Source organism: Poecilia formosa, unplaced genomic scaffold (assembly GCF_000485575.1).
Source record: "Poecilia formosa unplaced genomic scaffold, Poecilia_formosa-5.1.2 Scaffold672, whole genome shotgun sequence".
In the NCBI taxonomy this organism is placed as follows: domain Eukaryota; kingdom Metazoa; phylum Chordata; class Actinopteri; order Cyprinodontiformes; family Poeciliidae; genus Poecilia; species Poecilia formosa.
In genome coordinates, this window is record NW_006800611.1 from 36,037 (window position 1) to 62,883 (window position 26,847).

Below are 26,847 nucleotides of genomic sequence, written 5' to 3' on the forward strand. Positions count from 1 at the left end.
TCACACATTTTCTGTAGAAATTTTGGCCCTGCTGAGCAGAATGTTATTCTTAATTTTATTTTTATGTGAAAGTATGTGCCTCGATTATAACATCTAAATTAGGAGTTGTTTCCTTGTCTTTCCCATTTTGAAGATGTTCAACAGAAATGAAAATGGTGATATCTCAACTAGACTGATCTTAATTTTATTTACTTAAAAAGCTGCTCTATTTCAGATTTTTTCCCTAAACCTAAATACATAAACACATGTATCAGAGGCTGCTTTTGTTTATATATAATTTTTTTTATTTTCTGTGAAACATTTTGTTGCTGCAGTAAAACAGATTTTCTTAGATTTAATTAGACATTAGCTTGTGCCGAGTTCGGCTCGTATTTACTGGCGGTTTCAGGCAATTTGAAAGAGTCAACATGAAGCAATGAGACAAAAACTCGAAAACAGACAAACACACAGACACAGAAATCCATGTAATTATTTACTCACAAAATCTGTTTTCACATGTTGTTTTCTACCAGGACAAACAATTAGATTATATTCTTAGCATCAGATTTCTGTCAGGACTCCAGTATTCTGGGTTTCTTTTTGGTTTTATTACATTATTCTGCAAAAACACAGAATCTTACAACCAGAATTTAATTATTTAATTATTAAACAGAATGGAAAATACTTTATTGAAATTACTTATTTGCAGACAAGCATCCAAAGTGTTAAATATTAGTAAATACAAATATAACCATAAGCAATATAAACCTTATTTAAAAATATATACATAGGTGTGGTGCTTTAAGTAATTTAAATATGACTAAATGTAAAATAAATATATGAAATAAATACATTTATAAGAATGCACATGGAAATTTTATTAATCTATTAAAAAAATCAATAAATGCTTTATTTGTTAACAGAAATATTAGAAATAAGACAGAAAAACATTCAAAATTGTTTTGTTATCTACTGAGAGAAATGATTGGTTAAATACCTGTAAATATCAGCAACATGTAAACTTTGGTTTTCTAAATCTTGTAAATTTTTAACCGTTTTCAGTGAATATTGTTAATTTCTCTCCACGGAAAAGCCAAATCTCAATATATATCACATTTATTCTTTTAAAAAATAACACTAAAGATTCAGATTTTGTTGAAGAATGCCTTTTTTCTATCTGATTCTGTCCTTTTTTCTATCTGATTCTGTTTTAAAACACAAGTTTTTGCTTGAAAGTCGTGGTTTTATTCCTCCAAACCAACAACCTCCTTCCTGTTGGCCAGGTCTGGATATTTAACAGTTTTCCCAACAGATCTGCGGCTCGCCCAAATGACTTTCAGTAAATCTGCAGACGGGCAGCTGTGTTTTATCACCGTGTGTCCATTCACGCTTTTATTCAACTCTCTGAAGAAAAAGAAATGGTTCAGAGTCGTTTCATGGCTGTTTTTAGCTTGGCTGGCCACTAAAATAGCTCCTGTTTATTCTGTGATACACAAAGAGTCACGAAGACATTTAAAATTCATTAAAGCTACAAATTTAAGTCACTAGATGATAGAAAAGACAAACAGAAACATGTAAAACATGTAAGACATGGAGGATAATCAAAGTAAGAAAGGTCTGCTTTTGATTTCACCCAGAGAAGAAGGATCACTCATCTGCCCTCAGATGTCTGGAAAGTATCTTTAGCTTGATCTGTTAAAATATTCAAAAACTCTGAACTTTGAAAGGAATAAACTCAGAATCAAAGAAAAGAAACCCGAAAGGTGCAGAACAGAGACTCTTTGTTCTGTTACATGTTTAAAAACAGGTAAAAATAAATCAGCTCCTGCAGAGAAACTGATTTTTATCTGCTAAATTCTCCACCAAACAGTTCGAGAAACTAAATTTATCTTATATTTAGAAAAACTCGTGAATCAGAAAGTCAACATGAAGAGTCAGATCAGGTCATATTGCAGAGATGCTGCAGGATTATATGATTCAATAGATGATAGACTAGGGGTGTTCAAAGTGCGGCCCGTGGGCCATTTGTGGCCCGTGGACTGATTTTATGTGGCCCCCCACTGTCATTCACAAATTATACAAATTTGTTCAGTAGACACAGAGACTTTTAATTTGTAATAAGGGTAAAAATGGTTACCACCATAATTTACTTACGGAGGAAATTGTAAAGTACGACACAAATAATTCGTCTTTCTATCACCAAGTTTTAAGAAAAGGAAAAAACAATTTTATTGAAATTTTACTGAAAATTTCAATAAATTTTCTCTGGAGTCTCTGGACTTTTACTTTTCAACATTCAGTATTCAACTGTTACCAGTCCTGTGTTTATACAAATTAGCTGTTTTGATCATAAACTCACATCATGAAATAACATCATGCAAACAGAGGCAGCTGCCATCTTTCTTTTTTTTTTCCTAGAAGCCTGCGTCGCCTCTCATCCGTCATCGGCGCCGGCGGCTCGCACCTCAGCGTGAGCGATGTCACGACGGAGAGCGATGTTGGGGAAACGGCGTCGACACGAGGCGCGTTTGAGGGCGAAGCATCGCTCCGAGGCAGAGGCTGCGCGTGTGAAAGTTACCGTGTTGGAGGAGGAAGAGGAGCGTTTCTCATGTTGGCGGGTCCAGATGTGACACGAAGCGAGACGCACGCACACGCACACGCACACGCACACACACACACACGCACACACCCCCACACACACACACACAGCTGAGGACCCCTTGCTGTTGACACAGGTGGCGTCATTAAGGGGTGACATGATAAATGATGAGGAGGGACGGGAGGTGAAGCATGTTTCGATTCGGAGAGAGAGTCTGAGAAACACGCAGCTGGGGCCGAGAAAGGAGGGAAAATCAGAGCAGATTTGCCAATACAAATGTTTTAAAAGATCAATTTTACACAAAAAGCAAAGAAATGTTATATAAGAATTTAAAGCTTTTAAAAACAGTAGCTTTTAAAAACTCTCATGTAATTTTCCAGCAACGTATAGCAGCTTGTTTTAAGTAAATAATTCATTAATATTGGTGAGAAAGTACTAGGTCCACTTATTTTGCAATCAACTGGCACTGCACCGTTGCCTAGCAACGCAAGCCAAACCCAGGCCGTTACCTAGCAACCAAGTTCTAGTTCCGCTGGCAGACGAACACGGAAAATGTCTTGTTATAACTGAAATAATCTGCCAGCAGAACTAGTACTTTTCAATCAGTATTAATTAATTATTGACTTAAAACAGGCTCTTATATGTTGCTGATAAACTACTTGTAAGTTGGTTCTGTCGTATTCCAAGTGTACCTAGCAGTGACGTGCGGTGAGGTTCACTGCTGGTGAGGCACTGACTTATGACTTAGACACCATGCATGTTATTGAACGTACGGAAATTTCGCGCAAGCATACAACGCTGGGGGGCAAAAAGACTAATCATTTACATGTCATCCATAGCCGCGTTAACTCAGTGAAACTTAGAAATGTAGATATTGATTTCGTGCTATGATCCACAGCAAAGTTATCTGTATTCGTTAAGCTACGCAGATTCGTTGCCATAGCAACTGACAACAATGCCACTTCATGTTTTAGGATTTAACACCATAAAACATTCAAAAATTTTGCACACAGAACAGAACATTCAGTCTATTGTTGTAGTATTTTTAGGCTTAATGTTTAATTAATAAATAATTGCTGTGGTAGATTAGCTACCGCTTCTACTTTACTGAATTATTTAGACATACAAACTGTAGCCCAAAAAACGCACATTTCATAAAAAAACATCTTATTGCTGTCTTACCTTTATCTATCAATGTAATCCATGCACCACTAATTCTGCACAAAAATATCCGTTCATCCAAAGCCAAGTCTATCCTTGGGATGTCTTTTCTACTCCGTTTAAGAATCACCAAACTGTCTCGAAGCAAAACCTTCAGCTCCGGTGTTGGTCTTCCTTTAATTATTATCTCCTGCTTCAGTTGAAAATCCACTTTAAAAAACTGTTAAAGTTTAGAAATGTAGTCTTTCATGTTGACATCGGAAGAGAGGAGAAAACAAATATATCGCTGTACTTTACTTATTTACTGTGTGGCTAGCCATGGCTAGCTCACTGTGTCTTACTCTGCAGTTGTGGAGTCACAATATCTGGGATCATGAGCGCCCCCTGCCATGAGGCAAGAGAACTGCCTGCCTCCCCTGGAGTCTGTTTTCTGCCGTTTCTGATCGCTCCTCCGCACACAAAACACGATACACACACAGTTAGTGACAAAAAACACACTGTACATTATATACATAAACGAAATTATGGAAAATCAGTCAATATGTTAAATGTTTTTTAGCCATTTCATTGCCGGCGTACAGACAGGAAGAACATGATGTCATAGAACGGCAGCCAGTGCAGTTAGTGAGAGGTTGCGCAATCCCAGGTGAGGCTCAGGTCGCTGCTGCCTCACCGGCTTCGCTTCTGAGCATTTGAATGGGAAAATGCGAAAATCCAGCGATTTTTAAGAAAAAATCATCAGAATTGGTTAAGCTAAGTAAAAATTAGATACTTTATAGTACAAACCAGAGGGTGAAAATAGCAATATAAATGGTTTTATTATTATTTTTCCATGATGACCTGCCTCCCCTGACCGCATGTCACTGGTACTGAGATATCTGAACTAGAAACCAGACCAGACATACGCGGTAAGATTATGTGTTTTTACAGTGAAACACAGCTTACATACTGCATTAAAGCCGCAGTATGTAAGCTTTACAGAACTTGCAACTTTTAAGCAAAATACAGAAGCTTAAATTATATTAATAAATTATCAGATCATATATTGTGACTTTATCACCAGATAATAAAAATGTTCATCACCATCTTTTATTTTGATTATAAGAAAATATGTAATATTTTATATTAATCACATCAAATTGTATTTATTCCCACGGTTCTTGTGGCGTTTTGCAGCTGCGTATTCATTGAAAATGGTCTCAAAGCAACAATATTATTGTTTATCACTATTTACCACGCAACACATGTTGTTATCGTGACAGGTCCAGACGACGCCATTCAATCAGCAACGGCTTTAAAATAATCTCTCAAAAGACACAGACATGTGTTTTTGGTTAAAAACCAACATCAAATGTAGAGCTGGGACCAATATAGTCCCAGTACGATGGGGAAAAATGTCCCACTTGGCTATCATTTATAAATGAAATCTTCGCTGTGGTCAGAAGGAAGGGTGGAGCGACGCAACCCAGTGCTGCCGCGAAGCGCTCATTACCGCCGCCATCTTCAGGCGCAGCGGAGCGTGTCGTCTGGACGAGCGTCGCAGCGCCTCAGGCTGCGCTCAGGGGTTTCCATGTCGTAATAACAGGAGGGAGGTGAGGGCTGAAGCCACAAGCTAATGCACAGAAATGCAGAGAGGAAGGTGGGGACAGATTGCAACACGATTCACTTCTGCTTCTGGTTCTTAGAAACCGGCGATAAATCAGGAAGAAACGGTTTTCTGCATCCACAACTATCCGAGCAACTTCCTCCTGCTGCGGTTTGCTTTTTCTGATGGTGAAGCAACGCCACCCTCCCAGTATGAACTCTGAAAAACCAGCTCAGCACAGCCGCAATGACTTCATTATGAAGGATTATTAAACAAACTGTTTGGAGTATTTCCATCTCCTCAATGCAAAAAAGCAACAAATAAATGAATAAATACTGCAAGCTTCCTAAAATAATGACCAACTCATTTATTGCCAAAGGTGATTCTTTTTTTTCTTTTGTCTAAAACAACTTTTGGTTAAAAAAAGACTTAAAATAAATATTTATAGATTTTAGCTGGAGTAAATCTTTTATGAATGCATTTCACAATAAAAGTGCTCTAATTTGTTACTTACGTTACATATTTTTTTCTGGACAAATAATTCAAAATCTGGACTTGATTTACTGAATTAAAATGGAAGAATTTCCCTAAAATCCATTTAAATTGACTGCTAATTTCACTAATTTATATTTATATTCAGTGATGGACAATTCAGCAAATGTACTATAACCCTAACTTTTAGCTTAGCACTTTGAAAACTTTTAATTTAACTTCCCCTAAATTAAGTTTTTCAGATCAATAATAAAAAACTAATTTACTTTATTCAACTTCTAGGGTTAAAATCTGAATAAACTGCAAAAATAGATTGTTTAGAAACATTTGTTCTTCCTATAACTGAATAAAATTACACAACTGAATCTAAAAGTAGAAAAAGGTGGAATAAACATGATTTGTATTAAATTGGAAAATAATTTTGGGCTCCTAATTTAAATATTTTGGATTCCACATTAATTACCCTGAAATAAAACTAATTTGTTATGAAACTAATTAGATGCTTTGGATCCATTTACACAAGAAATACTTCATTTGGTTCTCAGTATAATGAGTTGGATTTAAACTATAATATGTTGGACTGAATTAAAATAATTTGGACTGAATTTGACACTTTAAAGGTTTGAATCTGAATAAAGGAGGTGAAACGGATATATTTCACCTTTATTTTGACCTTTATAATTAGATTTCAGTCAGAATTTGGCATTATTTGACTAACTAGCTTTAAAAAAGGACAACTTTTTGAATTCAATTGGATTGAAATTTTTGATTTTGAAACAGTTAAATTTACTAAAACTGTTATGGCTTTGGTTGCATATAAGAACTATATAAAAAAATATATATATATTTTGTTTTAAACATCCAAAACCAAACAAATTTTAGTCAGAAACAAATCAAATTACCAAAATGAAACAGGAACTCGGCCAAAATATGTCTCCATATGTAGGTTAAACAGGCATAAATGAACTAAATTCATGTTTTTTCAGTAATGTTTTGATGGGTCCAAGTGGCACCACTGGGTTTGCTGTTCAGAATAATATCCCAGATCAAAAGACAAATCAGACCGAGAGTCACAAAGCCACAGAGAGAGAAAGCTGGCGGCTGAATTTAAAGCCTATTTGTAAGCAGAGCAGCGGCTCCATTTAGCAGCCGGTTACAGTTTGCTGCTCCGGCTGTAATGGATTTTAAATGTGGCGAGAAGAAAAGGCAGCAGCATGGCAGGGGGATTACCTGAGTGAGAACAAGTGCTGTTTTTAACTTGTTAGGAGGTGGAGGACCCATATTGAGGCCAACACACACACACTTCTGTCCCAGTTTCAGAGCCTATTCTCGATGCCACAGCATCCGTCTCATCTGCAGGTCACCCCTGCTGCCTCCAAGGACAAACAGCCCATTAGCTAAATGAGCCCGAGGTCCCACACACCTGTCTGTTACTCAGACACAAAGGGACACAGAAAGGCCGACAAACAGAAACAAAAGCACCAGGCGGGAAACAGAGCTGGATACTCGGCGTTCATGGGGTGCTGGCATAAATAAATCCTACAGCTGGACAATAAATCAATAACAATATGTATCGCGACAGACATAAATGACACATCTAATAGAAAATTCAATATTCAACGTAGAGAACCTTCACTGAGCCGCACAGCATTCTGGGAGATGTAGGCAGAGGAAAGGCTTTAGCCGCTCAATCTCTTAGCAGTGGGCTAAACTAGGTTGGTAGCATCAACTAACTCACTCACTCACTCTTTCGTTACCTAGCAACAACCTAGTTTCAAGTTCCGCCCCAACTTTGGTTGCCTAGCAACAACCTGTTGAGTAACTGGCGCTGCAGCAGTTTAAGGTTTCCCCACCGTGCCTCATAACTGCTTAAAAACAACAGTGAGGAGTGAAAACTGTGGATAAATCAGAAAATGTCAAGCCACCAGTTTGGCAGGATTTCAATAAACTAATCAATATTTATCAATATCGACTGCTATGAAACGCTTTTATTGCGATACGTTCAGTCCTAATCATTATAAGTGTTCGGTTTCTCAAAACTGGTTTGTTTATTCTTTAAATACATTTCGTCTCTCATACAAGTTATTTTCTCCTCACTTTTATTGCTCCATAAGTTAAGTTACGTTGCGGTTTTCAGTTGGTGGTTACCATAGCGACCAGTATGTATCAGGGCCACACTGCAAAAACACAAAATCCTACCAAATATTTTTAGTTCTAGTTTCTAGTGGAAATACACTTGAAATAAGAAAAAAATAACTTGCAAGTAACTTTCCAGCAAAATATAGGAGCTTGTTTCAAAACAGTTAATATTTTTTGGTGTCTGGAAAATGAGCCGTTTTAAAAACTTTCCAAGTGTAACGTCGCAACCCCAGTCAACCAGAGCCTGTTGCCTAGCAAACCAAGCAGAGCTCCAACACGTTTGGTCAGCTGGTTTTACCGCTGCGCTATATAATGGCTGCTGGAAGAGACAAATGTTTCGTTTTTGAATTACCATCCAGAAACCAAATGCTGCATTCTTGTTCATTGTGAAGGAGGCTCTATTAATGCTTTTCAAAGATGTACAGTTGTATAATTGTGCATCTGTTTGCAGAAAGTTTCACGTGTGAGTGTAAAGGTTGAGTTGGGTTTGTGGCCAGCAGCAGCTTCTTTGGGTTTAAAGTGACAGATGCCCTAAAACAGCTCATTCTGAACTGAGCAGACTGAAATCTCATTATCTGGGAATGATTTTGTGCAAAACAAAAAATGTAATGACCTGTTCAGGGAAGCCTAATAGGTCACCTTTATAAGTTATTAGTATGTCTCTAATTCAGGCATCAAATATCTAAATTTGTCTCCAGTCGTTGATTGAAGCTAATGCTAACAGGCCTTGCATATGAACGCTTCCTTACAAATCTGCCTTTGCAGAACTGTAACCCAGACTTTCTAATGTCATCCTGACCTCCATCAGTCCAAACTGTGCTGTGCAGAAATTTGTTTTCAGTTCACAGAACAGTAAAGCATAATGAGCCGCGACTCCCAAAATACTCTCACAGGAACAGAGGAGGACCTGCCTATCTGTTTATCACAGCAATCTGTAACCTGCGTTCGCAGGGGATTGTTATTTGTGGGAGACACATGAACGCTTGTTGCTCTCTGGGGAGCTAACATTAGAAAAATGAGGAGGACTCTCATGCAAGTTTTCATCTGATTTATGTCCAGCCTCCCCATCGGAGTGAAAAAATGAAGTGGCCACAGGAGATTCTCTGTTAGCAGAGGCTCAAATAAAGCCAGGAGGGAAGAGGAAATACAAATGTAGGACAGAGGATCGGGGTTCCTCCCAGTGCTGGAAGTGTTTATGTAGGTCTATCCTGATGCGTCCCGGTCCACCGGGACGTCGGCTGTTTAGCTGGCGGTACAGAGGTCAGTGTACCAGAGGCTCCAAGGACGTCAAACACAAGGATATTTATAAACCACGCTTTCTCACATTGGTAAAAACAGAACCAGAAGTTCCCCATTTTAAATGGCAACTGATATCGGCTTCGCTGCTTTAGAGATTTCAAAAAAATCTCCCTTAGTTTGATAAAATAGAGTTAATAATCAGTTTAAACCAACAGTTTTCTGTCCAGCAGATGGAAACACACTAATTTGTTCATTCATTTCAAAGTTCTCCTGATAATTGGATGGAAACTGTGGAGTAAAGGTGAGCCATTCACACCAAACAACACTGTAGTCATGTTTAAGACAAGTTAAAACATGGCGGTCTCAAAACCACTGGGACTGGTGGATTAAACCTTCAACTTCCTGTCAGATTGACAGCTGGGCCAAACAAGAGCACTGGTTGACGTTTCAGCAGTTCACTGATCACGAACATGGATCCAAACATTGGAAAAAGCAGCCACTTCCCAAAGTCCAGACCTCAGCACTGGTGAAAATGTGATTATTATGCTGAAACACTGGATCTGTACCAGGAAACCATCAAGATTCATGCCAGAAGCTTGGAAATGACAAACAAAACATCTATGATTGAGGTACGACTTGCCAAGTGACACTTAACCCAATATTTGAGTCTGTTTGTATAGGTTTATGATAAACAACAGTGAATAAATTACATAGAGAGGGAAAGGGTCTCGTTTCAGTTGGGGGATTTAATCTAGATGTGAACAAAAGCAATATTTTGAGCTGCTTTTATCCATCATGAGAATGTTTTCATTTCAATCACGGTCTGGATGGGACGCTATAGTCTGAGCTGTCACTGACATAAAGCTGTGAATAGTAAATAATGCAGTCTGAATGAAGGCTTGGGCGAACAATAAAGCAAAGGGAACCAATGTTTTACAGATGAAGCTACTACTGTTGCCAGTAAAAATGCATCTGAGACCTAATATTGGAAAATTAGAGCATCTTACTGAAAGATATTCACAGAAATCACTGAAATCAAAACTTTGAGACACAAATAGGGGTATTTCTTTTCCATCTGGCCTTTTTGCTGCTGTATTTATCTAAATATAAGTGTTAGAAATTACAACTAAAACTTAAAATTCACAACAAAAAATAGGAAATGTTTTGTGTTAATTATCTTCTGCTGCCTTTAGGAGAGATTGCCACTGTTTTAAGGTTATTTATCTACATAACAGGAATCCAAAGGTGACATAATAAAAACTAAGCTACCTGTCTTGAAGACCTCGTATCGAACTGAGAATCCCGCTCCGTGGGTTTCATAGTCGGAGACGAACTTGATGAGGAGCTGGTCGCCGCTGGAGATGATCGGCGACGGCGCGATTTTCCCGCAAAACTTCCCCACCATGGACGAAGACTCGTCTGCGCCGCCGTTATAGACTTCCAGATAGTCATACCTTTAGGGGGAAAAAAGATATTTCAATTAAAATACAGACATGATACGAAACATTTCACACCTCCAGAAGAACACAGACATCGATCAATACTGATCAGGTTTTCGAAATATGTTGAAGACACATTTTAACATAAAGACTTGGACAAAATGGCTGAAAAATATATAATAATAAAAGGATTTCATATCAGTTGGTATCGACAGATATTCATTGCTTTTTGTCTTAAATAACTGAAATAATTCTTGTTTTATCCACAGTTTTCACTTCAGGCTGCTGTTTTTTTAAGCAGCTTTGAGGCCCGGTGGTAAAACATAAAACTGCTGCTCCGGAACTTTCCCAACAAGTCGTTGCTAGGTAACCAGCAGTTACTCAGCAGGCTGTTGCTAGGTAACCAGAGACCGAGTGAGTTAATGCCACCAGCTTAGCTTAAAAGCTGTGAGAGGTTGAGCGGCTAGTGTCTGTCACGATACATACTGGTATTTATTTATTGTCCAGCTCTGCACCAATGGTAAAAAAAAAAAAAGAAAACTGTGTCTTCCCTTGTAAAATAAAAACTTAAAACTATCATTAAGCAAAGTAGTTTCTTTTATATATCCACCCCGTTCACAGATAAAAGAAAAACAATTGGCCGTGTGTGTGTGTGTGTATGTCTCTGCTCCACACACACCGATAAGAAAATATCAGCTCTTGTTCAAGTGAGTAAATGAAAAGCATATTAGAAAGATAACAGTATAAACAGAGTTGGAGGGGATGAGAGAGAGAACATGAAGTTTCTCTTTCTCAAAGCGAGGAAGGAAGAACAAGGCAGCGATATCAGCAATGTGAAGAAAATTATCCCCACCGTGAAGTTTTATCTGTCTTTGCTGTCTGTGAGTGGACCTACCACCACCTTTACCAACAATGCCGTTTCTTTTTCAGCATGTATCTCACGTTTAAAGGAAATTCTCCGCAATACCTGGACATAAGCTAATATTATAGCCTTATTTGTTGTCGTTGTAAATGTTGTAAATGTGTTTTTACAAGATTTAATCACCTAAAATATGATTTTAAAACCTCAAAGAAATGTCAGAATATATATCCCAAAAGTAAATACTAGAAAAATGCAGGGACTGTATGTTTGGTAGCCATGGGCTTTGAAAGATGTTTCTTAAAATAAAAAGTTAAAAGTATTGTCAAGTTTCTTGATCTCTGAAAAATTTCTGATAAAAATTAATTAAAGCAGTATCAGTTTTCAGTTCAAGAGGAAAACTTTCACAAAAGGCTAACCACTATCATGGTAAAAGCTAACACCGGTCAAGCTAACAGCTAGTTCTTATTAATCAGTGTAACCAGGTAACCACTACTGAAAGTCAAGGTAATTGCCAATTAATCAAACTAAGAGCAATAAGAGTGAGGCTAACAGCTAATCAGAGCTAAAGAAAAAACTGCTATTGATGCTAACAGCTGATCGGAATTAAAATGACAGCTAATCACAATAAAGCTAAAAACTAATTCGACAATTAATGTCACACTCAGCTTTTCAGCATAAAGTTATCAGTTATTCAGCTTCAAGCTAAGTCCATCTTACTTAAGCTAAATGCTAAACAAGCTAGGTAGCAATTAACTAACAATTAATCATAGTCAGTCCAGCTTTTAATCAAGCAAATCTCTAGGTAGAAAATACTAGCAGCTACCTAGTCAAGCTAGCATCTAATCAGTATCGAGGTAACAGTTTATCATCACTAAGCTAACCACTGCTTGGCTGGATAGCATCCAATCATAGTTAAGACAACAGTTATTGGTTTGTAGCTAAAGAACAACAAACATCAGAAGTAGTGTTGATCCCTCTGGTACCTGTAACACATATTAGATGCATTTTGCTAAAACAGAGGGAAGCTAAACGCTAATTCTAGCCACACTAATCAGAATCAGCTAAAAGTCCATCAAGGTAAAGCAAAGAGCTTACCATACTTAGCTAATTAGAGTCATGCTAACAGCCATAATTAAAGTAATTGTAAATGACAGTCAAGCTAACAGGTAGACATAATAAAGTTCATAGCTAATAATCCCAAAGCTAATGGCTAATTAGTGTCAGGCTGAAAAGAAAACACATTAGGAGCAAAGTGATGTCCAGCGGCATCTGTGACCCAGACTGGCTGCATTACGCTAAAGTGGTACCAATAACTGGATTCCAGATGATCAGATAATGTTATCAAACTGCTAAAAAAACAGGAAAAAAATCAAGATTACCATTGATAAAGCTATAAATCCATAAAGTAACAACAGACCAGAATATATCCAGTGAACACTCTGACTTTTTACCACAGATTACTGAATAAATTATTAATTTCCATCAGTTTAAATCATAATCTCTGTCTAAATATAATTCCTTCAAGATTGGAGGAAAGGCTGATCCCAAAGCTGCACATGTAGTAACGTAAAACAAAAATGTTGACTGTTTAAAGAAAAATATTTAAAACCAATAAAACTGTCAGAATGATTTCCTTCAACATTAATTATACAAACATATTAACAGACAACAGACATAATAACAAGGTTTGCTGATATTGATCTCCATGTTACAATAGAGCTACAAATTGTAAATAATAAATTTGAAATTCTTCAAAATGGTTCAAAACAAACCAAGAGTTCACTGATTTATTTAAAAAAAAAAAGCAGAAATAAAAGCTGAAATGTGTAACAGCAGAAGCTGCTTCAGAACTAAGACTTCACGCTTTGCTGAGAATCCACGGCAGCTTTGGGATCAGCCTTTTAAGACCGAGTTTGACCTTTAACCTCTTCGACAAGAAGCAGGGTAGAATATCAAAATATTTCCTCAGCTTGTAGGTCTCAGGCTTTCGGGTAAAAATCTGGAGAATTAAAGGAATGTGTGACTAATGAGACCAATTTATGAGGAAACACCAAATCTGGAACCAGTCAATTTATTATTTTTATGTTACACAAAAACTTGAGCTACTCTCAGAAAACAATATTCTTCATTTTATACCAAAATGGTGTGAAAAGAGCAAGTATTTTCTTTCCAATTCCACTAGAAAAACATTAGCTAGTTGTGGTAAAAAAAAAAAAAAAAAACATGTGACATGGGTCTAACAGTGTATGTATACTGGGATCACAGTTTACAGTTAGTTTTTATTTGTTTTGTTTTTATTTATCTATTTTTATTTAATTGGAAGTATCAACTCACCATCTGAGAAGGAGATTTTTTATGCTCTAAAACCAAATAATTCTGTCAGCTTCGCTTTCAGTTTCTAGCATTGTGCATTCTGAGGTGAGTAAAACGGTTACATCAGTGTTTTTCGAGGTATTGGAGGGGAGTTTTAATCTTAAAGTTTTCATTATAACCTTTGTTTTCTGTTATTAAATCTTTTTTATGTAATTTCTGGGTTCCTCAGGCAGGAAACTGGAAACTTTCTGACAAGAAAAAGACCAAAGGAAACAAACACTGCTTGGTTATTATAAAATATTTAATATAGTCTTATAATCAAAAGGGGGCATTGTGCTGAAAAATATTATTATCTGGTAATAAACTCATAACATGTGCTCTGATAATAAACTTTTCTGCCACAGAACTCATGGTCATCTAAAATCAGATGGAAAAATAATGCAGCATTTATGCTGAATTAATGCAATAATTATTAACTAGCAAATACAAGACTTCATAATTAATTATTTGTGTTTTATTATTCATTTATTTTGGATATTTAAAATGTCTTCCAGGTTCAGTGTTAAATGTTCATTAGAATGTAAACTTTATTAATCTATAAGTATGTGTTCTTATGCCATTGTTACCAGTATGCTGCTTTAAAATGGTCTCAAAACAATATTATTGTTTATTGCAATAACTTCTGGGACAATTTATCATCCAGTAAAGTCTGTTATTGAGACAGACCTGCAGTAATGGCCTGACAATGCAAGAACACATCCTGAAAGATCAATAAACCTGGAAGACATTTTAAATATTCAAAGTAAATAATATTACTTATGATGTCTCAGTTGAAACCAAACTGAAGAATTTTGTCGTCCAGTTTTTGGTAGAAAGTTATTGAGAAAGTTAGTTTGTTTAAATGTATCAGGCGATTAATTGATTTATAGTTATTTATTTATGAGTAAAGTGTCCAACAGAGTTGAGTCTGAACCTGTAAACCAGTGTCTATTAGGCATAAACATGCAGAAATGGGTAAACGTACGCCGCAGGAGAATGAAATCGGCTTATTTTCTGCTTCTGCGTTCGGTTCCTGTTGTGTCTGCTTCAACCCCCCGGTAAGAAATGGATTTAAACGCTCAGCTGTGAAGCGTTAGCGTCGACGGCCATGTTTAGGTGATTTCATTCATAGCTTCCAGACTTCTCATCCCTGTCCTCCAGCTCCTCGTAAAGAACGGCCGGTAAGGAGGGAGAGGCGTGATCAGCTGCATGCAGATGGCTGCACTCACTCAGTCAGGCGGTGTTTACACAGACAGGCCGTTTAATGAAGTGGCTCTGTCTCTTCACTCTCTAGTTAAGGAGAGGCTTTCAGTCCGCAGCCCCTCACATCTCCCCATTAACAACAGAGGCTGTTCATGCCCTGCAAAGGCAGCTGTCCGTAGGTAATGCCTTGCTCAAGGGGGGAACAGTCATCCTTCCATCTAGAGGCCCAGGGCAGATGCTTAAATTAACATTTTATGCTATTTACTAGCCTCTCTTCCTCACAGTGAGCAACAGACGCAATTTGGACGTCATTAAGTTGCCATGAATGCTGCTAACGCTAGAAAATATTTAAAATTCAATAATCAAGCAGAAATGTTGTTTAAACTCCAGGCAGTATAATCAATTTTAGCTCTGATAAAGAGGTTTACCCTAAAACAACTCAATGTAACCAGTAGCTAATTGGTTAAGCTAGCTGCTAATTATATTCAAGTTAGCTGCTGAGTCAAGCTACCAACTGATCACATTCAATTCAAACTCAAAAATACTTTATTGATCCCAAAGGGAAATCAAAGCTAGCCAAAAAGAAAATATTCAGGCTTATAACTAATCTGAGGAAAACTACTAGCTTAGATTCAAGCTAACAGCTAATTACACTCAAGCTACAATCTACTCAGACTCAAGCAAACAGTTAAAACGCACAAGCTAACTCCTATTTATAGCCAAGCTAATAGCTAATTAAACAGTCAAGCTAACAGCAAATAACAGAGAAGCTAAGAGCAATTTACACTCAAGCTAACCGATAATTAGAGACAAGCTAACAACATATTAGGCTCAAGAACACTCAAGCTAACTCCTAATTACAGACAAGCTAACAGCTAATTGATCTTAAGCAAACATCTAAACAGCCAAGCTAATCTGTAATTAAAGACAAACTGATCAATCAAATTTATTTGTATAGCACATTTCTGCAACAAGGCAGTTCAAAGTGCTTAACCACTAATTAGAGCTAAAAGCTAATTAGACTCAAGCTAAGATCCACTCCAACTCAAGCTAACAGCTGAACTGTTAAGCTAATCCCTAATTAGACACAGGCTAACAGTTAACATATTCTCATAATCAAGGTAACCCCCAATTAAATACAAGCTAACAGCTAATTGGACTCAAGCTAACATTTAAACAGTTAAGTTAACCTTTAGTTAGATTAAAGCTACCATCTAAGTCAAGCTAACAACTAATCATAAGTGAGATAACTGTTAATCATTTTCCACCAGTTAATTACTTTTACTCGAACTGAAGCTAACAACGTGTTGACTTGTTCAACGCTTCAGTTTAACTCCTGGATAACTCAGTAACTGGACGTCACTCTGAGAAAAACAGAAGTTTTAGAGAGTTAAAAAGACTTAATAATGAAAACATTCTGACTAGTTTGATTTGAAATGTAAAAATATTCACACATCAGTTTTAGTTTTTACAGATAAATCTATTCTGAATTTGTGAATTCGTCCGATTTCTTCCTCCTTTTTACCGGATTACTGCCTCGGTTTCTGTCCCATCAGGAGATTTTGCCCTCTGTTCGTGTGGCTTCTTAATTTCCTCCAGCAAGTTAATGAACTTCATCGTTTTGTTTGCTTTTGGTTTTCCCATTGTTAATAATTCACCACAAAACTCTAAAAACTTCAATTATAATTTTCTTAAACTATGAGAAGCAGAGAAATTGATGAGTTATGCTCCAAGAAAGTAGAAAATTACCAAAAATAAAAACTGAAAGATTGCAGGTTAGTCAGGGTAAAAGCGAATTATCCCTGGGAGTAAACTGTCACTAAACACAGCGCTGATTCTTACTGCTAAATTTAACGCATCCCATTGTAAATAGATTCAACCCAAATGGAAGCAGGGAGTTTCTTTTCTTCCCACCTCCTTCCCACTTCAGAGTGGCGGGCTGTAAGCGAACACCCTGATCTGCTCGTATATTACAGCTCATTAACATGCCACGCCGGGCTGCGATGCCGTCCCCTGCGGCCGGCTTCTTACGGCACATCTGGAAGGCATCGCAGAGGAATTTACGGGCCGGGTTCGGAGACGTTTGCCTCCCGCAGAGCGAAGCCGGAGCGGGAAGTGATTCACGGGGTCTGCAGGACGGCAGTGCAACACCGGCCCAGTTTCTTTCACCAATCTGCTTCTTAAAAACACAGCCGGCTCTCATCCTTCCTCTTCTTACCAAAAGCTTCAGCAGGACTGAGATTCTGGTGAGAAAAATCGGAACAAACAGAGACAGCGGTTCTGATCATTCCTGGCCAGAGCCGGCCAAAGCCTTTTTGGGGCCCAAGGCAGATTTTAATTTGGGACCCCCAACCAACAGCTATGTATGGAAGAGGATTAGGGCTGATGTGAAAAAAAGAAAACTTAAGTTTTTATTCTTCCCCACAGAATAGTGAAATTTTTCCATTGCATTTTTATTTTTTCTCTTCCACAAAATTTTGACCTGTTAATGTCCGTACAATTTTTACTTTTTTTCATTTTTGTCATTTTTCCACCAAATTTTGACTCTCCCACAAAGTAATTTTTATTTCCAAAATGTTTTGTCATTTTTCCACCAAATTTTAACTTTGTTTCCACAGATTTCCAGTTTTTCACTACAGAAAAGTTGGAATACGGGCTTTGCGTTTCAAGATGGCCGCTCCTCAGTAGTAAGGTGTGGTGGAAACATGTTTATTTTATGAGATAAATGTGTAATATTTTGTTTTAATCAATGTTAAATTTAATGCCTTTAGCTTTAAACTGAAAAAAATTAAAAGTGAAGTTTGCTTATGGAAAGGAAAGCTTAAAATTATGTTTATAAAAACTTTTGCAAACAATATTTATGGGTGTCGCTAGTTTTTTAGCGAAGTTTAGAGACGTTGTAGCGATAAACGATAATACTGTTGTTTTGAGACGATTTTCAAGTTATATAATGGTATCATAAAGCAAGAACACATTCTGGAAGATCAATAAACGTTTAATTTAAATTCAACACTGGAACTGGACGACATTTTAAATATCCAAAACAAAAACAACAAATAAAATGAATTATAAAGTCTCTGTAAATGAAATTATTCTTAAAAAATCGCCAGACTGGAAACCTTTGCCATCCAGTTTCTGGAGGAAAGAGAAAACAATACAAACTACTGAGCTTGTTTTAATTTGTCGCAGCGTTGCAACGATGTCATCCGTGAACGCATGTGGGAGTCAGAAGGTAGACGGACCTTTTGCCTCGGCCCTTTCTTCCCGTCTCAATATTTACCCAGAAACGCTGAGCGATCTGAAACAGCTGAGAAATGTGGCAGCTCATGAAACCCGAAAACGAGAAAGTCTGAGGTCCGTTTGATGCGAGCATTCCTTCGCCGCGGTTTTTTGGTCACATCCTGGCGACTTAAATTAGCGCTCAGAACTTCAAGAGGCCTCGGTCTAAACGAAGCCCTTTGCACAAACACTCACAGACAAGCAGATTTCATGTTTTCATCTCCGACTCTCCAACCTGAACCCACTTCAACCCACTTTCATCTCAGAGCAAGCGAAGCCGCCACAAGGAGCAGCTTCTCCTTGGCACATTTACCCAGAAGGCCGCGGTGTTTAGCCGCTGTAAAACACAGCGGAGGAGTTTCTGTCAGATAAACGCAGAGCGGTCGTCTTCGGAGCGCTGCAGATGGCTCGTTTGTGTGTGCTGGTCGTATTTAGAGCTGGAAAACCCGGCGAAGCCTCCTGGTTCTACACTCCTTTCTCACTTCTCCTGTTTTCGACCTAAAATAGCCTCTCGCTAAATGACTCACACGGCTGAGTAATTCATATTCTCTCGCAGATAAACGTTGCTTTTGTTGTTTCCCTGCTCGTGCGATGAAGAACTTTTTCGCAGATTCTGTGAAAACTGACAAAAATGTATCCAAAACATTTGTGTTGTGTTAGCGTACATGTGAAAACTCACCGATTTTGGTGAATTTGGAAGATTTGGTGAAAATTTCAGGAGTTTACTTATCATATTGAAATATTAATCTTTACGTAAAAGGGATAAAAAAACACATTTAATGTAGTTTAGAAGAACAACAGTGTGCATTTTGGTCTAGTTTATAGAAAAAAAAATCTCCATATATTTGAATTAAGACAAAATTAATTTCCAAGTAACTTATTAGGAAGCTACAGGAGCTTATTTTAGGAAAACCATTAACTAATATTGATGAAAAGTTGTAGTTTCAATGGCAGATTTAAAAAATGTCTTTTAAGTAAAATAATTACTTTTTTTCGTTAATATGAAGAACCTGAAACAAGTTCCTATATTTAGCAAAACTTGACAAAAATGCTTGGTAATATTTTTTATTTTTGCAGTGAAGCATGTCAGTTGGTAAGTTTAAAAAAATAGATAAAAATTTGTACAACTGGACTCCCGAGGTGACCAGCGCTAACCACAAATAGCTGAAATCTGCAAATATTTGAAACAAAAACGCTCATTATTTTAATAGTTAATGCACATGAATATGTAATATTATAAATGGAAACTGTTTTTGGACGACCTCAGATGATACAAACTTCATTAGTTTTGCTTTAGAGTCAACCAATCAACTCTAAAGAAAAAGAAAGGCGCTGCAGGATTGGCTGCTTTGCTAACGTTAGCCAGTAGCAGGTCAACTAGCTTCTCACGCTGAATTTTCTTTCAGGGGACACCGATAAATTGGGCCTGATTTCCTTAAGTTTTGGCGATTGGATGAAACTTGCATGAGAAACTGATCATATCTACTTCAGCCAAGGTCTGAAAATCAGATTATGTCCTGGTTTGCAAACCGGCCCAGCGCATCACGTCTCAAACCGACTAACTGCTGCTAAACAAACAAATGAATATCTGACGAAACTGAAACGTTAAAGATCAGTGGAGGACCAGGAAACTGCAGCCGGTGAAACACTATTGGGATTATTTTAGATACTCTCCAACCACGACTGTCCAATGTGTTGAATGATTTGTGTGAATGTGATTTTTATAGTTTTATTTTGAGAATAATCCTGATAACAGCACTCTGGGGTTGTTTCTCTTATTTTGTGGTTATAAAACAACTTTGCAACAAATAAAATTCAAAAACCAAGAACCATTAAAATACACCATCTGATTTTTGATTTATGCCAAATTTCCTTTCCTTTCTCTTGCTTAAAGCAAAAACCTGGGGTAAACTTCTGTGAAACTAAGGAATAAAGAACAGAGAAAATACCTTTCAACTGCAAAAATAGCTTCAGGAATCTACATTTTCTGTCAGATATGCAAGAATAGAAGTACAGAGAGCCACAAAGTGCTGCTTCAAGCACAATCATGCAGCTCAGAGGATGTGGAAAAGTAAAAATAAAAAGCGCAATTCATGCCAGTTTTCACCAAAATATTAGTTAAGTCTTCCTTTTTAAATTATACTAGTTATACTAAAAAACGACAGTTATTTCTGTCCATAAAATGATCATATTCACAGTGAAATGTAATTTCCTAATAGCTGATGCCTTATAAAAATGCCACATGATACTCTGGAGTAAAAGCTGCAGGAACAGAACATTTTCCTTCAAAGCAAGCTGCAGGAATCGCACACAGCCAGCTACAAACAAGCAAACCAACCAGGCCAAGCAGCAGGAGCAGGAACCAACCATCCTTCACCTTCCAGCCGAGGCAGAGCAATTCTGCCGGGAAATTAAAACCACGGCAAAGAAACTGCAGAAATTTGTTCCCATTTGAGGAGTCTTAATCCCTAAGACAGACGAGGAAAACGGCGCTTCCACCCCCTGCTGTCCTAGACGGTTCAGGGAGCTTGAAGGATGAAATGAGATTTTATGGAGTTAGAAGTGAAATATTATGCTTCCTCTAGCAGGCTAGGATCTATGGGCTGTACAGAACATGTCCATCACATTTCAACACAAGATTTATAAATCTGTAGATTATCCACTGATTTACATTGAAAACATACATTCAGAATTAATATTTAAACCAAAAAATGTTGGGGTCCGACTATAAAACCAAGTGGAACTCCTGAAATAAAAAGTCTGAATATCACAAGAAATCTAGTTCCAGTTATAATATCGGTTAGGAGAGGTCTAAAGAACATGTTAATTACATTTCACAAAAACGTTCTTAGATAATGACATTTTAGTCTGATTAGTACTGTATGTTTTATGTTTTAGGGCCTCTGTCCCTTTAAATCCTAGTAATCTGCTGCTAGCCACGCCCCCCAACTCAGCATTTACACTCACTTCAAAATGGCTGCAAACAGATGCACAACTACACATCCGTACATCTTTGACAAGCATTAGTAGAGCCTCCTGCACAATCAACAAGAATGCAGCAAGTGGTTTCTGGATGGTAAGTCAACATCAAAACACACATCTTTTCCAGCAGCCATTGTACAGCTGATACAGCAGTAAAACCAGCTAACGGGGTTTGGCTTGGCTGGGGTCGCTACAGTGCCAGCCCCTTGACCATGACTTAATCGGGACGTTTTTGAAATGGCTCACTTTCCAGACACCAAAAATATTAGCTTATTGCCTAAAAAATAGCTGGGTGTTTTTTAAATTATTTTTTTATTTAGCAGTTGGTTTTAGAAACAGCAGAAACCCAAGAGGAAGCACAAAAACATGGGTTGGGTTGCTAGGTAACGGGGCTGAGCTCAGTTTGGGTTGCTAGGTAACGGTGCAGTCCCCGTCGAATAAGTTTTTGAAATGGCTCATTTTCCAGACACTAAAAATCATCAATGTATTGCCAAAAAACAGGCTGGTGTTTTTTATTTAGGGCTTAGACTTTAGAAGCAGCTGAGATTCTAATGGAAATACAAAAGCTTTAAACTTTAAAAGCAGAAAGTAGTGGAAATCTTTGTTGGTTTACGACCGGTGGTTTTCTTCTTGCTGTACAGAAAAATGGCCAACAATCTAATCACTTTAATCGAAAGTGCCACATCCCGACTCAGGCTGGGAAACCCAACGCCTAGGAAAACACAGAGAGCTGTCTGAATCCTGAGCAAAGCAAAAACCAGCACCTGAGAGGTTTGGGAGGAAAATGGCTCTTTGTCAACAGACACTCAATCCACACCTCTCTTAAGTGAGCGAAGGCCAAAGCAATAAACACAACGTCACTTCCAATACGCTGTGACACGCGCGAGTCTCCGACGATATTCACAGGCAGGCTTAAACGCAGGAGGCTTCCTCCCTGACAACATTTGTTTTTAATTATCCCACTGTGTTCAGGAGCAAACTTTGAAACTCCAGCAGGGAGAATCGCTGACAGACGGACAGAGAGGAGGCTGAGAAACATGAGAAAAATGTAACCGCCCGCTGGTGTTTGGACTTAATGACGAACATTTGAAAAATAAACCTAGTTATATGGAAATGAGCCCATTTGAGGAATTAGATTTTCAATCATACAGACATAAAGACCCAAATTATTCCTGTTTTCTTTAAGGAATCCCACTTCTGGAGCTCCAAGCTAACAATTTACCATCATAATTGACACGCTGGGAACGGATTTTACAGGAATGGCGTGTGATTGATTTAGGGTTATGAAGCCTATATTCTCACGAGGAACAGAAGATATCCCCTTATGGTGAAATCTGTTAACACCAACACAGCATTTCTCAAAATGAAGGCGTTCATTTGCAGCTCAGATGTTCTCCATAGGGACGGCGTTTCAGCAGAGTGACGGCTTTCTGTTATCCATCATCCTTACGTGAACCATAAAAAGCGCCAGAACAAATTTCCGTCCAGTTTCTCCCTTCAACCCTCATGAAGATGAATGTTTTCATTTCCTCAAAGCCTGATGAGTTCAAGTAATTCAGTAGCCTGATTCATTATTAACTGAAAAGTTGGAATAATAAAGTTTCAATGACATGAAATACTTCAGAGTGCAGAGCGTTAATGGTGGCTATCGCCCAATAATTTATAAATCTGATATAAATCAACTCCATCTTTCATCTCATCTGGGTTCACTGGCACAACTGGTCCAAGATGAAAACCCAAACATTCCAGCAATGATCTCCATCCATGCAGACTTCATTCCAATCGACGTCCAGCTCCCGCTGCAGGGCTTCCCCCTGTGCATCATAAGCCTGGCGGGCCACCAGGCTTTCCTTGTGCCCCCACCAGGCTAAACATCACTTATTTACTTAAGTCTTTTTAAAATGTTTGCATTTTTTAAGACCTTATAGTTGGTGTCCAGGTATTAATCTCCCAATCTTTCAATAACACATAATTATCAAGTGATATTTTCAAATTTCCTGTCAACTTTAAACATTTTTTAACTCAACGACGGGCTGCTGGATGAATGACTGCCTTGGCATCCAACCACCGGGCTTAACAAGTTTTCTGGGGAACCTTGCATTGTGGGTTCAGAGATTCCCAAACCAGGAAGCATCACCTGAGATCTGGTACTGATGACAAGGGGAGTCTCTGGTAGAGCCAGACCTGATCTTCCATCCCAAAGCAAGGCCAGGTCTGGCTTTGGGATGGCAGAACTAGATATCCCTGAAACCAGCCCGGATTGGGAAGGTTCTTCTCCCAACTGCATGTTACCAAACGGATACTGAAGTCACCAGATTGCAGTCATTTCATGAGTCTAAAGCTGTTTCCACACCTGATAGTCCAGTAGATTTGGTTTGATGGGGACCAAAATAACGATTGTTACATTTTCTGCTGCTCTGGTTCTCTTTCAAATCTTGTTGAAAAGTTATTTGTAAGTTTTGTCCTAATTCTGGGATATTTGCACTAGAAACTAAACAGAAACATTTGATTTTGTGTTTTATGCAGTGAACATGCACATCTTGTCCATTTTTTACAGAATTGTAAAGATCTATAAGAGGATTTAAACTTCCAGGTTCAGGTTTCCAGATTTAATGGTTTTCTTTTCTACAGAGGGCTGAGATGTCTCTCTGTGTATGAAAACAATTTTTCTGGTGCTTTCTGCAACACCTTTTGATGTGTTTGGGGTTGGTATGGGTTTTCCCCAACTCTGTGGGAGCAGAAACAAACCAAAAATCAAAGCTGGAACTGAAAACAAATGGAAAACAAATGTACAGGTTTCAGTGCTTCTCCCTTAATGAAAGCCCAAAGTGTCGGGTTGACCTCAGAGATGTGGGTCACCAGACTGAGTATATTCCAGCATCTATGCTTTTAATTTCTGTTTATGCCTCCCACATGTTTATCCGTCTCATCTTTCCACTGGATCCATGTGAATAGTATTCGGTTTCTGCAGCTGGAGGTCAGTCGGTGGCCTTTCCTAGCAGACAGACGTTCTTTCACCAGCCCAGCACAGAAAGGCTTTATTGTCCGTCTCCGGCTACTGAACAACCGCCGCTCCGTTGCGCTGAGCGAAGAGCTTCCTGTCACACATGTGAGGAAGGACAGAGCCTCCCAGGCTCCTCATCCTCCCACAGGGAGGTCGGGACGCAGCTTAACCTGCTGCCTGACCTCCGACCCCTCGGCATCCTGACAGTGACCTCATGTTAGGCTGCCGTCTTGTGTCCATGGAGGATCTGAATGGGATTGGAGTGAAGTTCGGTCAGACGTAGGTCGTTAAATCTCATAAAAGAAGATTTTATATTGAGTTCATCAGAACAGGAAATGGAGTTTTACCACAAAGTCAGAAGAAATTTGGTTTTCTTTTTGAACAGGTGTGGATAAGACTGAGATAACAGGAACATGAAGAAATCTTCATGAATGTTTGTTTTTTCATGAAGAGTCATTTGGTAAATAATTTAATGCAAGTTTGCATTGCATCAAAATGTCATTATTTGGTATGGAATAATGGTACATAATAATTATTGACCATTATTTGGTCAACCATGACCAAATAATGACATTATTGTAGTTATTAACAATAATGGACATTATTGTGTTTATTATTTGGCCATTGTTTATCAAAGAATGTCATCGCTTGGTAATTTTATTACCAATAATGTCATTATTGTCATTATATACCAATCACAATTATCATTATTTATTAAATAATGCATTTTATTATTTGGTAAATAATCACACTAAAATGTGATTATTTACCAAATAATGCAAAGTTGACACTTTTAATGCAACTTTTAGAGGAACTTTGCATTAAAAGCATCATTATTTACCAAATATCACTTCCTGACAACATTCATGAAGACTCCTTCACGTTCACAACAGATGTTATGTCACGTCTATGACGCCGTTGTGTCAGTCTGATGCAAACCCCTTCAAAAAAAGTTATTCAATTTTGTCTCGAGGGGAAATGCATGACGGCTTTTCTGCCATAAAGTCTGAGACGTTTTCTTCATGGTCCGAATTCACCTCCAGCTACCAGCGTTTGAGCTGAGGCCTGTTTGGGCCGGCGCTCCGTCGTGAGTCCAGCTGTTGGTCCTGACATAAGTCCCTCTGTCCCAGCGGGGGGTGGGCAGACATCTGGCCTGCATCAGCGACGCGGGCTGTAAATCCTGGGATCGCTGCTGATGTGTGACGTTGCTGAATGAGTTTCCCAGCAAACCCTGTCCTCGTTAATCTGCTCGTTAAGAGCGTGTGAAATGCTGCGCGATGGACCCAAAATTCACTGCAAAAACACTAAATATTACCAAGTGTTTTTGGTCCAGTTTCTGCTGCTCATATCTTATTACACTTGAACATTTCAGCAAAACATAGAAGCTTGTTTTAGGTCAATAATTTCTTAAAAGTTCTTGTTCTATTGGCAGATTATTTCACTTATAAAATGGGGGAAAATTCCTGTTATAGACAAAACAATCTGAACTTTTCTATCAAAATTAAGGAATTACTGACTCATAAGCTGAAAAGAAGTTACTTGTAAGTTAGTTTTGTCTTATTTCATGTGTTTTAAAATATCTGCACTACAAAGTAAACCAAAAATACGTGTTAGATTTTCTGCAGTGATTTTACTGCTTATTTCCAGGTGTGGGGGCTTTTATTTTGGTAACTGTGCATCATTTCTCCCAGATGTGCGGGTGGATTCACATAGTTCGCGGCCGTAATTGTTTGAAATGGTATTCTAAACAATATTCCTTTAAATAAGAGAAACAAAAGCAGGATTTATATCTCCCTCTTCCTCCCATTGGACAAATATTTGCTGCTGAAAGAGAAGAGGCAGCTGGCGAAAGTCTTTGTGCTCCAGCGTTTTCCCACCGTTCTGACTCTGATCTGGGGAATTTCATAATTGCATTTGCTCCTAAACTCAATTTCAGCTTCAAGTCTGGAAACTAAACACAACAAGCATAAAGAAACGTGTGTTTTCATTGTTGTCTTGCATAGTAGTGTGGAAAAAGGCATGCAGCCATTAAACTGCATCAAAGCAACAAAGATCAAAAGTGAGTGTTTCTTAGGAGCTGATGAATCATTTCCAAAGGTTGTTGTCATGTTTACGATGAAGCATGAACGGCCCCCGCGCCGCATATTGGACACCCCTGTCTTATATCTGATAGATCTACTGGTTATACTGGAGTGGAAGCAACATGGCGGCTGCGTTCATGCATCTTTTGACAGACAGAACCAGGAACCAGAACCTTGGCTGCACAACAGCCTAAAGTTCTCCTTCATTTGTCAAACTCAGCAGAGGAAGGCAGAGCAAATGGTGAGCAGGCGAGAAACGGGAAGAAACGAAGCAGGGATGAAAACAGTGCAGCTGGAGGTCAGAGCGACGATAAAGAAGCGTGTCAGAAGAGCCTGAGGCAGCGGGGAAACAGGGAGAGGGCTGCCCCAGAGGTCAGAGGTCAGACTGACCACCACAACCCAGAGGTCAGAGGTCAGACTGACCACAACAACCCTGAGAGAGAGAAAGCTT

The 26,847-nt window shown here is 38.3% G+C and overlaps 1 protein-coding gene across 1 annotated transcript in view; it reads right to left on the reverse strand.

The window, feature by feature from the left end:
* LOC103130780 (neuropilin-1a-like) overlaps positions 1–26,847 on the reverse strand; it is a 71,182-nt gene that overhangs the window by 36,011 nt on the left and 8,324 nt on the right. The window contains exon 3 of the mRNA XM_007542277.2: positions 10,464–10,648. Coding sequence (XP_007542339.2) covers positions 10,464–10,648 — 185 coding nt within the window. The remainder of the gene's footprint in view (positions 1–10,463; positions 10,649–26,847) is intronic.